Genomic DNA, 18,157 nt, shown 5'->3' on the forward strand with positions numbered 1-18,157 from the left:
GATCTCAATCGAGAGGCGCGTAATCGTGAATTCTCTTTTAATTATAGCCTTGTTGATACGCAAAAACGCTTTGAGGTCCTTTAAATCGCTCTAAAAATGAGATTAATCCAAAATAATGAAATTATACACTTAAATTCAGTTTTCATGAACTCTGATTCCGTAATATGTTTGCGGACAGATAAGAGAAAGTGATCAGTGAGCGGTCAGTGATTATTAATCCTTACTGTTAGATCTCTAAATTTAGACTAATTATATTAGCGAATTACTCAACTGTTGTGCAACGGTTGTGTTTTCTGAATGTAGCCAATCTCGAATGCAACAACATATCGTGAGCATTGCCCCCGGCATAAGAAATTGAACGGCCGCGTCTTCCGGTAGATCTCAAGATGAGCTCTCAATTTCACCAACGTCGACCAATCGGCGATCGACGACGTGTCTCGACGACGGCGTCGGAGTTATCGGAAAGTCGAAGTAACCCGAGGCCTGCCGAAGCGCCCGCGTGACGTCATGCTGGAGCAGAAGAGATAAGAGACGTGACAGGGAGGGAGAGTTCTGTTTCCTGGTGTGTCTCTCACCGAAAGATTGTCCGCGCGTCTCACCGTCAACCTCGCGTATCGTCGAAATGTCGTACGCGTACCTGTTCAAGTATATCATTATCGGAGACACAGGTAAATAATGTGACGTGCGTGCGGAGGGTTTCGCACCGCCGCGAAAAAACCTTCGTCGCTCCTCCGTGCGTATCTTCTACGTCGTCCGTGACAGGACCCATTGTTTTCGTTTCCGTGGCGCGCGACAATATCGCTGATACGTAAGCACGAGAATAGCAATTCCGCTTCCCGGAGGCTGCCAACGAAGGGGAGATTTCTCTCGATGCACATTTACCCCTTTAAATATACACGTCGCGTGTCAGCAGATATTTGATGCGTTTGATTTTTGGACTACTTGTCTCGTGTCATATTGTCGTTTGATTTATTCTTGCTGGTACATGCCGATTGATCTCTGTACGGCTTGGCGAACTATCACGTCGATTTCTATGTTAATGTCTATAAATAGCATATATTATACGTTGTGTCTTACGATGGAACTGTTTTGCACTGCTCCAACTGTGTAGCTTGTACATTTTTTGTTATTGTATAGAAATATTGCTTTAATTTTATTTCCATAAAATTTAAATTTTTGCAATTGCAAATTACTATAATAAATAATGGATGTAAAGTTATGTAAGAATCCGATATCACGAGTATATAATATAAAAACTTGTAAAAAATAAGATAATATGCATAGAGAACTTTGATATTTTTAATTCATTTTGTTACAGCGGCATTATAATATATATAAATATGGTGATATTATTTTTGTATAGGAGTTGGAAAGTCCTGTCTTCTTCTTCAATTTACGGATAAGAGATTTCAGCCAGTTCATGACTTGACAATAGGAGTCGAGTTTGGTGCTCGTATGATTACCATTGATAGCAAGCAAATTAAACTGCAGATTTGGGACACTGTAATTATTTAATTTTTATTTATATTTGTATTTTAAAATTACATTACGTCATTAATATTTATTAATAAGCTCATAGTTCTTAATCAAGAAGTATATTATTAATTGATATTTATAAGTTAACACACATTATTATTTATAAAGAAATTCACATAGCTTTAGATTCTTATCTAAAGAAAGATCTTCAATCATTATTGAAAAAATCTTACAAATTAAAGTTTTTTATTTTAAATTTTAAATGATTTTAGATACAAATGAAATTTTGTAAATTTTATTTTTTTTTTTATTAGGAAAGATAAACTGTTAATTATTTTCTTGATTTACATTTTATAGGCGGGCCAAGAGGCTTTTCGTTCTATAACGAGGTCCTATTATCGTGGAGCGGCCGGAGCTCTATTGGTATATGACATTACACGTAGGGAAACTTTTAATCATCTTACAACATGGCTGGAAGATGCAAGGCAACATTCAAATTCCAATATGGTTATCATGTTAATTGGTAACAAAAGTGATCTGGATAGCCGAAGAGAGGTGAGGAGAGAAGAAGGCGAGGCTTTTGCACGGGAGCATGGTCTTGTTTTTATGGAAACCAGTGCTAAAACTGCAGCTAATGTAGAAGAAGCGTTCATCAATACGGCAAAAGAAATTTATGAAAAAATACAAGAGGGAGTCTTTGACATTAACAATGAGGTATGATTAATGAATAATTCTTTTAATAATCTGCTTATGTGCTTTATTGTAAAAATCAAAAAAGAAAACTTTACATAATTTTATGCTTTTTTTGAATCTGTCATTCTTTTTCTGACATTTTAATTTATTATTTTTTAATGTGTATTAAAGAAAACATACTTTTGTATAATCATAAAACATAAACATTTATCTGTTTATCTTATATTAATATGAAAGAAGATAAGAAATAACATAAATACACAGTGATAATATAGTTACATATCTTTATCTCTTTTTATCAGTTTTTTTACATTATATTTGAAAAACAGGAAAAAACACATACACATATATGCATGTTCAAACAACAAAGTCGAAATATCAGTTGGCCATCTCGTATATGCACAGTATATCAAATTATTCGCTGATTTATATGCTACCGTCTTGACACGAACGTTTTTTAACGCTGATAGTTATTTTGACAAGAACGGTAACAATTTTGTCGCAGCGACTACACCGCGCACTTTAAAATTGTAAACGCTAGCGAATAGAAAACGCTAAAATGCTGGCGACTTTGTTAGCAACGTGTAAATGCTTTAATACTAGCGAATTTTATTGGTCAGAAATTTACTCTATAAGAGCAACAAGCTGGCAATAAAAGACGTCAGCGACAAGCGTCAAAAGTCGCTCTGTGTAAATAACGCTAGACTGTTTCTAAATTAACAACAATTGAATTGTACAGGCAAATGGTATTAAGATTGGACCACAACATTCACCAACAAGTCCTGGAGGTTTAGCAGGAACTGGAGGACAAGGTAGTGCGCAGGGTGGTGGGTGCTGCTAGGGGCTGGGGCTTACCTGTCCACCGCTTCATCCTTCTCCGATCTGAATTGACTTTACTCCTGCTCTTCATTTTAATCTGAACACATTTACTTTGTGCAATTTAATTTTGCGCATGTCGCGTCATGAGGTAACAAGTGACAATTGGTGTATTTATTAGTTAAAATAATCTTATATACGTATTAAATAGGATTATTATAAGGTGAAAATGTTATACATCACTAAAATCATGAAGCATAATAAAGTCTTTATTTACAAATTAAACTTGGAAAGATATGAATCAAGTTATGTCATTCTTCAATAGATTTCTGGCGGATATATTTAATTCTAAAACAAACGTACTTTCCAATTTAATATACAATTATTTTTTATATAATTATTATATATAACGATTTTTGTTCTTGCATATTACGTAATAGTTTTACTTTCTATACAAAATATGAAATATTTTAAATCGGTATCTATAAAGTTTCATTAATTTTTATGTAGAAACTTTTACATTTATTTAAGTATACATTAAATATTTTAAATTTAATTACATTGTAGTCTAGTTAAAAGCTTGTCTCCCACTTTATGCAGCACGATGTGAAATAATTGTATCAAGTAATGTATTAATTATTGGGAGTGATAAAGCGGGAGAGGACAGGCACTTCGATTTAATATTTTATATTTGTTTAATATGTACTGTAATGTAATGTGCACTAATGATCAAAATTCCATTCTATCGATCGATAGTGGCTCATGGACGCTAATGTTAAATTGATTTGACGTGATTTACACCTAATTATCTAAAACATTATATACAAATATATATGTATGTATTGATGTATAAGATAAAATGATTATATAAAACATATATTAATCAATGCCATCAGAAGGCCTATATTTAACCAGATTTATATTCTACATAATAATTACCAATCAATCTCTTATTATATATATTGACTATTGGTATCATTATTTATGATCTTTTTAAAGATAAAGACATTATTAGTGCTATTAACAAAAAAAAATAAATTTTACACAATTTATAATTAAAATTCTCAAATATTTAATACATTGCACAAGTTATACATTTAAATTAAATTGTTCAAGATCATAGATAAAGATATCAATACAAATATAACAGTGATAATTTTACCTATGCTTTATCGAGATCCAAAAATAATTTTATTTAACGTATATTCCTGTCTTTATTTTACAAAAATAATTACGAATATTTTGAAATCTACAGAGACATGAGACACGAATATTTAAATACATGGTGAATTAAGAATAGGCTTTAATAGTGCACGTTATTATATTTATTGAAAAATTTATCAGCTGGCAACAAAAATAAATTATATATTAACAATATTTCTCGAAATTATGACCAGACACATCTATAAGCTTATTATATATCTAATTAGTACAAATTGGCTTCTCTGAGCATTATTATAATCAAATGTTATTAATATCTTAATATGGGGTTATATTTAATTGTTATACCAAAGAATGTGTTAGCATTGTACATCTCTTTTGCGCTTGTACACTGTAATAATTAAATGTACATTGGTTACAGGAAATTGCATTCAATACATTCAATTTAGTATAATCTAGCGATTATTATAATCAAAACTAACTAATTGACGGCTTGTGATGTATTTTGTATGTATGCTTCAGGCATATCTTTTCAATTGGAAAATATATATGTGCACATTACTTATTGTCTCTGATCCTAAGGTACATTATGTAACGCAATTTCACTTGCGTTTTTTTTTAGGAGTATGCAAGATGGATAAAGCTATGTAATTATGATTAGATATTGATGGATATTGTCAATGTGTAATTATGCTATAAAAGATAAGACTAAAAGTGAATTAAAGATAACCGAATGTGAACAATCTATTTGATTTAAATATGCATTTTTTTACTTAATATGCATTGCTACACTCAGCAATCGTACATATTTTATAATGTCATTTTTTATGTATGAATTTTTTTATAAATTTGCAACTTGCAGATAAATTATTACTTATATTAAATCTTTAATTTAATAGTTCCACAAATTATCTACAAACTGCTCAATAATTTCTTGTTATTTTCAAATTAAAATTGATATGGTAATAATTACTATTTTTGTTGTTATGTTACAAGAAGGGATTAATATGAATTATTGTGATAATATCATAGAAATGAAATTAATTATATAGCTTTATATAATTTTTACAGATTTATTCTTTTAAACTTATTAATTTTTTATTCAACATTTCCTTGTGTTGAATGTTTTATCTAGAAAGCCTGCCTATATATAAAAACATTTATTAATTATATCATTTATACGTTTTATTTTAAAATATAATTTTTAAAGGGTATTCTTTTAAAAGGATAAATTTAATTATAATTTGTATCTACATTTAATGTTGTATATTTTATCTATATTTTATATTCATTTCCTATCTTATTTTCATGACTTTGAATGAGATTTTCGTATTACAGAAATAAAATTACGAAACCAAGCAATCTATTTAATGTTGTTAAATGCGAATTAATATTACCTGTATTAAATTATACTGATTTACTCAACAATACTCAGTGGAGAACTGTGATGGATAATCAAGGACCTTTGAGGATTTTCAAATCTTCTGCCCAAGATCTTCTGAAATACAAGACTATGTCTGGTACACCGTAGCCCATTTCGTTGATGATATCGATTCAGTTCTTACATTTGTCATTAAATGTCTGTCATAGCTATCATATGCTCACAACGTCCATTTAAAATTAGGAAATGAAAAAAATCTACCTAGCTACGTGTTCTTTGAATTTTCAGCGTAAATAAAATAAAGCATATTTGAGTAAGTTCAAAACAGAAAGAAGGAAATGTGTGTGAATATGAGAAAGCGTAGCTAATAAATGCTAATATGCTTTCTTACATTTGCTACGCTCTAATTAAAAGGTGCAAATATGCTCATCGCAAAAATATTAGTCTAATCCTCCTATCTAAAAAAAGGCATGTAAAGTCGATTGCTCGCATTTCTCGAAGATCATTGTTGTCGCTTTTCCGCGATGCCAATTGGTTCTCTCGCTGCGCTTACTTCGTGTTGCAAGAGTAGCTGTCATTGCAATTGAATTTTGACAGCTGTCAAATTTGTATAAATATTATCTATACATTTATTGTTGTAATTTATTTTTAAAAGGTAAAAAATAAAAAGTTAAGTAGCGCGCGCGAAGCACGCGTCTGTGGTGTCAAAAACATGCAAAGATTTTTGGCGACTCAAAAAAAATTTTTTTAAATGTCGGTAAGTAGGAAATCCATAATTTGTAGACAAAAATTTAAATGTGTGTGTGTGTGTGTGTTTGTGTGTGACCACAGCGAAGCAATGTCTTTGTTTACTTTTTTTATGAGTGTACTTGTAAAATGAGTAAGTGTTAATTCCGTTACCAGACATTGTATTGGAAACCTGCAAACACATGTGAACTTTACTTCGTTTGCAGTGTGCACATGGGTTAGCGACGTGGATGGGGTGCGTGCGTGAGTGAGTGAATGAGTGAGTGAGTGAGTGAGTGAGAGTGAGTGAGGAGTAAGTGAGTAAGTAAGTGAGTGAGTGAGTGAGTGAGGAGTGAGTGAGGAGTGAGTAAGGAGTGAGTGAAGAGTGAGTAAGGAGTGAGTGAGGAGTGAGTGAGGAGTGAGCGAAGAGTGAGCCGGGAGTGAGCCGGGAGTGAATCGGGAGTGATTCAGGAGTGAACCAGGAGTGAGCCAGGAGTGAACCAAGAGTGAGCGAGTGAGTGAGCGAGGAGTGAGCCGAGAGTGAACCGGGAGTGAACCGGGAGTGAGCCGGGAGTGAGTCGGGAGTGAGCAAGGAGTGAGCCGGGAGTGAACCGGGAGTAAGCCGGGAGTGAGCCGGGAGTGAGCCGGGAGTGAGCGAGGAGTGAGCGAAGAGTGAGCCGGGAGTGAGCGAGGAGTGAACCGGGAGTGAGCCGGGAGTGAGCCAGGAGTGAGCCAGGAGTGAACCAGGAGTGAGCGAGTGAGTGAGCGAGGAGTGAGCGAGTGAGTGAGCGAGGAGTGAGCCGGGAGTGAGCGAGGAGTGAGCCAGGAGTAAGCCGGGAGTGAGCCGGGAGTGAACCAGGAGTGAGCCAGGAGTGAACCAAGAGTGAGCGAGTGAGTGAGCGAGGAGTGAGCCGAGAGTGAACCGGGAGTGAGCCGGGAGTGAGCCGGGAGTGAGCCAGGAGTGAGCCAGGAGTGAGCCGGGAGTGAGCCAGGAGTGAACCAGGAGTGAGCGAGTGAGTGAGCGAAGAGTGAGCGAGGAGTGAGCCGGGAGTGAGCCAGGAGTGAACCAGGAGTGAGCGAGTGAGTGAGCAAAGAGTGAGTCGGGAGTGAGCGAGTAAGTGAGCGAAGAGTGAGCCGGGAGTGAGCGAGGAGTGAGCCGGAAGTGAGCCGGGAGTGAGCCAGGAGTGAACCAGGAGTAAGCCGGGAGTAAGCCGGGAGTGAGCGAGGAGTGAGCCGGGAGTGAGCCGGGAGTGAGCCGGGAGTGAGCCAGGAGTGAACCAGGAGTGAGCGAGTGAGTGAGCGAGGAGTGAGTGAGCGAGGAGTGAGCCGGGAGTGAGCCGAGAGTGAACCAGGAGTGAGCCAGGAGTGAACCAAGAGTGAGCGAGTGAGTGAGCGAGGAGTGAGCCGGGAGTGAACCGGGAGTAAGCCGGGAGTGAGCCGGGAGTGAGCCGGGAGTGAGCCGGGAGTGAGCCGGGAGTGAGCCGGGAGTGAGCCGGGAGTGAGCCGGGAGTGAGCGAGGAGTGAGCCGGGAGTGAGCCAGAAGTGAACCAGGAGTGAGCGAGTGAGTGAGCGAAGAGTGAGCCGGGAGTGAGCGAGGAGTGAGCCGGGAGTGAGCCGGGAGTGAGCCAGGAGTGAGCCAGGAGTGAACCAGGAGTGAGCGAGTGAGTGAGCGAGGAGTGAGCGAGTGAGTGAGCGAGGAGTGAGCGAGGAGTGAGCGAGGAGTGAGCCGGGAGTGAGCCGGGAGTGAGCCGGGAGTGAACCAGGAGTGAGCCAGGAGTGAGCGAGTGAGTGAGCGAGGAGTGAGCCGAGAGTGAATCGGGAGTGAACCGGGAGTGAGCCGGGAGTGAGTCGGGAGTGAGCAAGGAGTGAGCCGGGAGTGAACCGGGAGTAAGCCGGGAGTGAGCCAGGAGTGAGCCAGGAGTGAACCAGGAGTGAGCGAGTGAGTGAGCGAGGAGTGAGCGAGGAGTGAGCGAGGAGTGAGCCGGGAGTGAGCCGGGAGTGAGCCGGGAGTGAACCAGGAGTGAGCCAGGAGTGAACCAAGAGTGAGCGAGTGAGTGAGCGAGGAGTGAGCCGGGAGTGAACCGGGAGTGAACCGGGAGTGAGCCGGGAGTGAGCCGGGAGTGAGTCGGGAGTGAGCAAGGAGTGAGCCGGGAGTGAACCGGGAGTAAGCCGGGAGTGAGCCGGGAGTGAGCCGGGAGTGAGCGAGGAGTGAGCGAAGAGTGAGCCGGGAGTGAGCGAGGAGTGAACCGGGAGTGAGCCGGGAGTGAGCCAGGAGTGAGCCAGGAGTGAACCAGGAGTGAGCGAGTGAGTGAGCGAGGAGTGAGCGAGTGAGTGAGCGAGGAGTGAGCCGGGAGTGAGCGAGGAGTGAGCCAGGAGTAAGCCGGGAGTGAGCCGGGAGTGAACCAGGAGTGAGCCAGGAGTGAACCAAGAGTGAGCGAGTGAGTGAGCGAGGAGTGAGCCGAGAGTGAACCGGGAGTGAGCCGGGAGTGAGCCGGGAGTGAGCCAGGAGTGAGCCAGGAGTGAGCCGGGAGTGAGCCAGGAGTGAACCAGGAGTGAGCGAGTGAGTGAGCGAAGAGTGAGCGAGGAGTGAGCCGGGAGTGAGCCAGGAGTGAACCAGGAGTGAGCGAGTGAGTGAGCAAAGAGTGAGTCGGGAGTGAGCGAGTAAGTGAGCGAAGAGTGAGCCGGGAGTGAGCGAGGAGTGAGCCGGAAGTGAGCCGGGAGTGAGCCAGGAGTGAACCAGGAGTAAGCCGGGAGTAAGCCGGGAGTGAGCGAGGAGTGAGCCGGGAGTGAGCCGGGAGTGAGCCGGGAGTGAGCCAGGAGTGAACCAGGAGTGAGCGAGTGAGTGAGCGAGGAGTGAGTGAGCGAGGAGTGAGCCGGGAGTGAGCCGAGAGTGAACCAGGAGTGAGCCAGGAGTGAACCAAGAGTGAGCGAGTGAGTGAGCGAGGAGTGAGCCGGGAGTGAACCGGGAGTAAGCCGGGAGTGAGCCGGGAGTGAGCCGGGAGTGAGCCGGGAGTGAGCCGGGAGTGAGCCGGGAGTGAGCCGGGAGTGAGCCGGGAGTGAGCGAGGAGTGAGCCGGGAGTGAGCCAGAAGTGAACCAGGAGTGAGCGAGTGAGTGAGCGAAGAGTGAGCCGGGAGTGAGCGAGGAGTGAGCCGGGAGTGAGCCGGGAGTGAGCCAGGAGTGAGCCAGGAGTGAACCAGGAGTGAGCGAGTGAGTGAGCGAGGAGTGAGCGAGTGAGTGAGCGAGGAGTGAGCGAGGAGTGAGCGAGGAGTGAGCCGGGAGTGAGCCGGGAGTGAGCCGGGAGTGAACCAGGAGTGAGCCAGGAGTGAGCGAGTGAGTGAGCGAGGAGTGAGCCGAGAGTGAATCGGGAGTGAACCGGGAGTGAGCCGGGAGTGAGTCGGGAGTGAGCAAGGAGTGAGCCGGGAGTGAACCGGGAGTAAGCCGGGAGTGAGCCAGGAGTGAGCCAGGAGTGAACCAGGAGTGAGCGAGTGAGTGAGCGAGGAGTGAGCGAGGAGTGAGCGAGGAGTGAGCCGGGAGTGAGCCGGGAGTGAGCCGGGAGTGAACCAGGAGTGAGCCAGGAGTGAACCAAGAGTGAGCGAGTGAGTGAGCGAGGAGTGAGCCGGGAGTGAACCGGGAGTGAACCGGGAGTGAGCCGGGAGTGAGCCGGGAGTGAGTCGGGAGTGAGCAAGGAGTGAGCCGGGAGTGAACCGGGAGTAAGCCGGGAGTGAGCCGGGAGTGAGCCGGGAGTGAGCGAGGAGTGAGCGAGTGAGTGAGCGAAGAGTGAGCCGGGAGTGAGCGAGGAGTGAGCCGGGAGTGAGCCGGGAGTGAGCCAGGAGTGAGCCAGGAGTGAACCAGGAGTGAGCCGGGAGTAAGCCGGGAGTGAGCGAGGAGTGAGCGAGGAGTGAGCCGGGAGTGAGCCGGGAGTGAGTCGGGAGTGATTCAGGAGTGAGCCAGGAGTGAGCGAGTGAGTAAGCGAGGAGTGAGCGAGGAGTGAGCCGGGAGTGAGCGAGGAGTGAGCCAGGAGTGAGCCGGGAGTGAGCCGGGAGTGAGCCAGGAGTGAACCAGGAGTGAGCGAGTGAGTGAGCGAAGAGTGAGCGAGGAGTGAGCCGGGAGTGAGCCGGGAGTGAACCGGGAGTGAGCCGGGAGTGAGCCGGGAGTGAGCCGGGAGTGAGCGAGGAGTGAGCGAGTGAGCGAGCTGGCGAGTGAGCGAGGAGTGAGCGAGGAGTGAGCCAGTGAGTGACTGAGTGTGTGAGTGAGTGAGTGAAAAAGGGTGCAAGGAAGGGAGCAAACGAGCGAACGTAACTAGATAAATATGTAACTAGGTAGCTAGGTAGCTAGGTAGCTAGATAGCAGTAAGTATGCAAGTAGGTATGTATGTTGGTATGTATGTATGTAGGTAGGTATGTAGGTATGTATGTATGTATAATTAAACTTTAAATTTTTTATTTAAAATTGCAGAAGACGTTTGATTAATGTAAATGAAAGATAGAGAAAATCAAATTGCAATTATTATTTTTAAAGTAAAAAGTTAAATAGCGCGCGCGCAGCACGCGCTTGTAATGTTCTAGTTTATTATAAACACAAATTTTTTTTCTTTTGTTTTTATTTATTGTTAATTTTATTCTTATTGTAACTTTGTAGTTCAAGAATTTTATAGGGTCATTGACTGCATCATTTCTGCTTTACCCAACTGTCTTCTATGCTCTGCCCAACTGCCATTCACTTGACGTTAGTCTGCAACTAATTTTTAATCTATAGATATATACAACAGTAACCATACCTCGCTGAATACCATCAAAATTTGAATTTTCTTTATTGTTCCTATATACTGGATATTCAATAAATTTTTATAAAAAAAGAATTACGATTTTAAAGTAAAATATCTGGAAAGTGTAAAATTTACTATTTTTCATGCAATTCTGATTATGTATATAATTGTAATAATAAATGTTTATTCTTGTTCAAAATTAACACTGAATTATTAGCAAAAAACGTTTTATATTAAATTGCATTGAATAAATATAAAGAAATAACAGAAATATGTATATGATATTGGAAATTCCATAATATTTTACAAATTTGTATTATGTGTTTTAAGATTGTAAGAAGATTGATCATAACATGCAATTTTAGCGATGAAAAATAGATTGGAATATATAAATGTGTGTAATTATATATATATATACACATACACACATTTATATTTTGGTGTTATCGATTTTAATAAATGTATCAATATACGTCAACTGTTTTTAATCTTAAAGCTTTGTATCTGAACATCATTCTTTTTTTACGTTACACCGTTAAAATAATATAAGGCATATTCTCATAAATTCTCATTAAATTTGTAAACAAGAACGATAGGTTGTCAATTATGGTATATTAAACATACACATATGCTCGTTCTGGTATGTGTATACATATATAATTTAATTTATTAGTATATACGCTTTTACGGACAACCAAAAGCTCTTGCATATCTTTATAAAATCTAAAATTGAAACGCAACCTCGACATCTCTGTCGATTTTGTCATGTGCACATTTGTCTATATTTAGAAAGTCTTAACTTAAATATATACTACAAAAAGGCCTGTTTAGTGGACACTCGAAGTAAGCCTGCACATATCCAAATTAAAACTGTATCGCATATACATATATGTATTGTACGTTGTCATGTGCCGCCGCTTTGTAATAAAACTAATTCACTGCTTTGCATAATTAATGTATTTGGGAAGAATGTTTGAAACAATCGGTTAACATCATTGACACGGTATATTTTCATACATTTCAGAGAATATTAGAAAGCAACAAAACCTGTTTACAACAGAATGGCTTAATCAAAATCTATTTTAAATATACAATGATTACATATACATTAATTATCTATACAAGGTACTCAAGTACTCAGTATGCATGCACTTATCCATTTCTGCATGTCATCTTGTAAATTGGATCCATACCGTATCACACGCATATTGTACTATCCATTTTTACATACATAAATTTTTGTAAGATTTTTTAATCATACAATCGTACAATCATTCCTTCATAACGTATATAGTAAACGCATATGTTGTTTGAGAGCTAACAAGTACATTTTCAAATATCTACCGTATAAATCTCCGCATATCTCATGAGTTTCTGAAACATTTTGGAGGGGTCAGACTCGTTGCATAATGGTCCTAATAATGTTGATTATGTGCAAGCAACGAATACATCGATAAAGCCTCCACGAAGCAGGCCGTAAAGTGCATTTTCGTATGTCATAACTATGTAAATACATATATTTATCTCACTGTAGTATTAACTTCTTTATAATAAATAGCACAATAACATTAATGTTTCTTATTACACGTTGGTTCTTTGCTAAATATGTGTACACATTGGAACATATCATCAGATACAGCAAGCGTTATCGTTTGTTGAGGATATTGACGAAAGTTCGAAATTTCGTTTGCACTTCCGGTATTTGTGCCAGCGTCTCCTCCATCATATTCCTTAATTTCGCTAAATCAGGCATTTTCTCGCACGATTCGATATTTAATAGTTCCGTGAAAATTGTTCCCAAGCGGCTTTCTTAGCGTACCTATAAAATCATTTTAAAAATGTACAATGTTAAAATAATCTTTAATAAATGTGACTTCTGAATCAATCATATGCTTATTATTTATATACCTTGGCAATTTCGAGGCAATAAACCAACGGCCAGCTACATTAGACACTCTCATGTAATTGCCGAACAATAAACAGTGACTGGTCGCCGCTAGACAATATAAGTCAGTCTGATATGTCCATGGTCTTCCAGTTTGCATTTCAATACAAGTAAAATCTTCAGTTTTTATAACTTGTGTAAACGTTGTATTTTCTGGTAATAGTTTCATGTCTATGCTACATCCAAAATCTATCAGTTGTATAGTTGGCCTTACATCTTGCGTAGGTCTGTTGACAAGCATTATAAAACATTATAAAGCATTTATAGATAAAGAAAAAATAATTAAAACAGTTCCAACCTCTTATTTATCAGGTAAGCATGTGTCCATCTTCATTTTTTTTTTCTTAAATAAATAAAGACACATATTTACCTAATAGGTAAGTTTACCAAGAGGTTGGAACCAACCCTTAATGTGTAATAATTAGAAAGAATAAACTATACAATTATTGATTATTTTCGAAATCCATATTTGATGTAAATTTTTAATTCTTACGATTTATATTATCAAGTAGAAAACCTTTTCTTCAAAAAAAGTTAAATTATTATAAGATTTTTGAAAATAGTTACTAAATAGTTAATTAAAATGTTTTCACTGACTTTATATCTTGTATAAATGAATATTACAAACAATTATGTATCACAGTATATATTAAATATATTAGATGATCAATATTATTTATCACAGAATGTTATTAGGAAAAAAGAAAATTTAATAAAAAATGAATACTAACGGTCGCATTAATAAAAAATTATCTGGCTTTATATCGCCATGTATTATTTGGCATTATGTAAGTACTCCACGATTTGAAGCATCTCGATTGTAAAGAAAATAGTTAAAGCTTCCATCAGAGGTTTGCCAGTGGACATTTTTATCTGATTGGTCACAGCTAATAACGTTCCAAACTTTGAATATTCTGAAACTAGTATACTTCCATTGTTGGCCACGTATGCCATTGTTACATCCATAAAACCACGCAACTGAAAAGAATATTATCATAATGTTAAAAACGAATTAATTTGCTGATAAGTAAGAAATCATATGTATATTTAAATAATGGATCAAGGTAGAAGACAAATTTATGTTATGTACCATATGCGGATTTGTAAGACGAGCTTTTATTTCTCGTACGATATAATATTCCCAAACCCATGCAGGTCTTTGCGTTTTAAGAGCAACAGTCTCGTTTGTTTGCAAATTGACCGCTTTAAAAACTGTCCATACATTCCTTTCCCAAGGCACTTTCCAAATCATATGCTTCGGTGTCTGCACAATCACAAACATATAGATTAGTATTAAAAATCTTATAAATGTTTTTCAATAATAAATGTGGCTTAAATTTAAATTCATAGAATTAAATACTGACCAAGCGTAATCATGGTAGAAGGCACAAGCTTATTCAAATTGATATCTATTCTTTTAAATCCATCAGCATGATGGGGTTGTGGAAACTTTATGTTTTTCAACAGGCCAGCTATTAAATTTTATCAAATGGATTTATATCTCTCGATGGGAGCACGAAACTCTCTTCCTCCACTTGTTCCATGGGTTCATGCTCCTCGCATTCCATGGTGTCAACTTTTTCAGAATTGTTCTCTTCATTAAGTTTTAAATTGATGGATTTTCTTAATCGCAATTATTCTTTATCTCGGACGTAATTTGATCAACGTGTCGTTGTACTGTACGTGGACTTTGAGCGTGAACAGCCTGGATTTGCGCATACTGCTTTGTTCATAAGGTTGATTCACAGACAGCACGGATTCATTGGACTCCTCTTCTACAACTTTATGTATAATTGTCAAGTTAAACAATTTCATATTTTTCAATAAAAACTTGAAGAACATATTTATTAATCATTTACTTAATATATTTACTTGATAGTTCAAATAAATAGATTTTAGAAATTATATCTTAAATATATAACTGCAGGAAATAAAAATGTATAACATTCATTATTAACAAAATTGTTATACATACTTGTATCTACAGGTTGTTCTTTAAAAGGAATCATATCTTCTCTCGTTAATGCAAAAGTTAGTCCAGTTGTTTTGGTTGTATAATTACTACTCGCTGAACTGCTTGATACATATTCTCGTGTAGATTCTAATATCACGCTTAATTTATCACCACCTTCGGCATTAGGTACTGCTTCTGCCAACTCTGTTCAGCATTAAATAAAGTTAATTAGATGCTCATTATATACCTCCAAAAGTAAAAAAATCAATACATACGGCTGGGACACAGTATTCTGATTTGAAAATTGTGAGTCATCTTTTATCCTGTATGATGTCAATGGCTTGAAATGATTAGTCATTGGAGTAGAACTTGTTAATGGTGTATTAAAGGCTTCTGTAAAACACGTCTCATTAGCAGTCGACAAAGGAGTTATACCCAAACTCTCGTCAATATAAAGATTATTCTCATCCGGTTTAGGTATCATATTTTCTTCAAGTGGGCCATTATAATCCACAACAATAGCGTTCTCTTTATCTTCCGCGCTTTCAAGATATTTGATATCTTTACGATTCATTCCAGGCGATTTGATGTAGGGTAACTCGGGCGGCATTCTGTATGGTTTACTCGTTTCAATATTAGGATCGGTATAAGGAGAGAAATGTAATTGTTTCTGCGAGTCTATATTCTGCTGTAGCATAGAAGAAGCTTCCATTGATGTTGGATATTGTTGATAGCTGATATCGTTGTGCAACATGTTACCGTAAACGGGATGCTGCATATGTTGTTGCATATGTGGGTGGGACTGCATATGTTGTTGAGAATGTAGAATATGTTGAGACTGATTATGCGGTGACTGATGATGGTTGTGCGATGACTGATGATGATTGTGCGGTGACTGGTGATGATTGTGCGGAGACTGGTGATGATTGTGCGGTGATTGGTGATGATTGTGCGGTGACTGATGATGATGATGATGCTGATTATGAGGAGATTGGTGATGATTGTGTGAAGGTTGATGATGTTGAATGTGCGGAGATTGATGATGAGGCATTTGGCTGATTTGGGGTGATTGTAAATGTTGGGGATGAGAAAGAGACTGATGATGCACAGCATGCATTTGCTGATGTGATGGAAACTGTTGATGATGCTGATGTTGTGGATGATGTTGATGTTGGGAATGATGCTGATGTTGCTGAGGATGATGCTGCCGAGGTTGTGGTACTTGATGATCATGATGTTGCTGTAATAAAAAAAATTTACATTCAGATTTTCTCTTCAAAAAGAAATATTTTACTTATGTTATTTTAGACTTTCGTTAATCTAAATATATATGCAAACCAAAAGCAGCAAATGTATTGTATGCAGAATTTACAGTAGTGAGCTTTATCCATATAACTGTTTACATTTTTTACAGCATAATAGATTTTATGATAATATTAAAAATATTTTAAAACCATATGTTCATAACATAAAGATAATGACACATTTAACGATATTTTTAAAGTTAATAAATTTTTACTTTACTATAGATAAATTAATTGATAGTACGAAAAATAAATGTTATGTAATCAAAACGATAGCTCATTAAATATTAATGTAAATTAATAGAAATTTTTGATTATATGAATATTATAATCGTTTTTATTGATTTAAGTTTCTGTATACATAAAGTACAAAAAAATTATTATTAGTAAGATATACAATGTTCAAAAAAATTTTTATATAATTTTTTTTTCCTTTTATATATTTAAATCTTCTTAATGTGTGTGCATAAGTAGAAATTTCTAAATAACATCCAAAAACATCATATCGCAAGCGCACTGCTAGAAAAAAATATATAATAAAAAAATATATATATATATATCAAAAACTCGTGAATTTTTTTGCTCGCTACTGTATTTAATATAAAAACAAACTATGTACATAAATATTTTATAAATTCTTTTCATACCTGCATCTGATAGTGATAACTGTTTTGTAAATTATGATTCCCATATGCAACATGCTGATCCTGACCAGAATAAGTATGATGCTGTGTATGATAACTTTGATGATGATTTTCTTGATCGTTATAAACTTGTATGTTGTATCCTTGGTGATGTTTATTAACAGACAATGCATGCTGAGTCATAGAGCTATCCATGTGTATGTCAAACGGCAATTTATTTCTCGAATCTATCATTCGAGGTATAACGGGAGGATTGCGAAAGCGCGAAACATCAGCGGTCGCATCTGGAGATTGCCATAAATCTTGCACAACCGAAATAGCTTCTTTCGTGTTTACAGTGAGACTCTGCCCAAGCAAATGTTCCTCAGTATCAACGGCCAAAGACGAAGTGTGATGTTGATGCATAAAGTTTGTTGACTGTAATTTCCGTTGCGCATTCAATTCCGCTTCTATTCGTTGCGCTTCGAGTCTCTCGGCTTCAAGTCTCTCAACTTCGAGTCTCTCAGCTTCGAGTCTTTCGGCTTCAGTCTCTCAGCTTCGAGTCTCTCAGCTTCGAGTCTCTCAGCTTCAAGTCTTTCAGCTTCGAGTCTCTCGGCTTCAATTCTCTCAGCTTCAATTCTTTCGGCTTCTAATCTCTCCCTCAATTCCCTTTCTCTTTGTTCAGCTTCCTGTCGTTGAGTCTCTAAAACCTGATTCTCAACTTCGTATTGCCTTTGCAATTCTTGTTGCTCTTGAAGTCTTTGCCTACTGATTTCAGCTTCTCTTCTTTGCTGATTGAGTTTCTGCTCTTCTATTTCTCGAAGATGATACATGTTCTCAAAATTGTTAAGTTGCGATTCTCCATCGGTCTCACGTAAACATACCATCGACATTTCACGCTTATTTTCCAGAAATTGTGCTCTTCTATGTAAAACATTGTATAATTATCATGTGCAATAATTGATAGTATAATAATAATCAAAAAATAATGCTTTACAGAATATACATACATCTAATAATTTCATGTCTTATAAAAGTATACCTTTCTAAATAAAGCTGTGCTCTAATTTCTTCCATACTACGATCAACATTATCGGCATAAACTAACTCTTTGGGATAATGTGGTTTTTGTACAATATTTGGATCTATTGGATCCGCTACATATACCGGCACTCTTAAACCATCATGACATTTACTACCGTCGAAAAATGGTACATGATTGGGGAATACTATTTAACTTTTTCCATGTCATCATTCTGATTCATGAACTAAAGTAAAGAAAAAATCTTTCATTATTTGTCATGATATTTGA

General features: G+C 38.2%; 1 protein-coding gene and 1 pseudogene across 1 annotated transcript; one reads left to right on the forward strand and one right to left on the reverse strand.

Moving 5' to 3' along the window:
- The first annotated feature begins 511 nt into the window (after positions 1-511).
- LOC105838953 (ras-related protein Rab-2) lies at positions 512-4,707 on the forward strand. The gene is made up of 4 exons (XM_012684907.2): positions 512-668; positions 1,364-1,503; positions 1,834-2,190; positions 2,909-4,707. Exons 1-4 carry the CDS (start codon positions 623-625, stop codon positions 3,008-3,010), a joined length of 645 nt encoding a protein of 214 aa, XP_012540361.1. The 5' UTR covers positions 512-622; the 3' UTR covers positions 3,011-4,707.
- Positions 4,708-11,958: 7,251 nt separating this feature from the next.
- Positions 11,959-18,113, reverse strand: LOC118648004 (annotated as a pseudogene).
- Between the last annotated feature and the right edge of the window lie 44 nt (positions 18,114-18,157).

This window comes from Monomorium pharaonis, unplaced genomic scaffold (assembly GCF_013373865.1).
Source record: "Monomorium pharaonis isolate MP-MQ-018 unplaced genomic scaffold, ASM1337386v2 scaffold_119, whole genome shotgun sequence".
NCBI classification, from domain to species: Eukaryota; Metazoa; Arthropoda; class Insecta; order Hymenoptera; family Formicidae; genus Monomorium; species Monomorium pharaonis.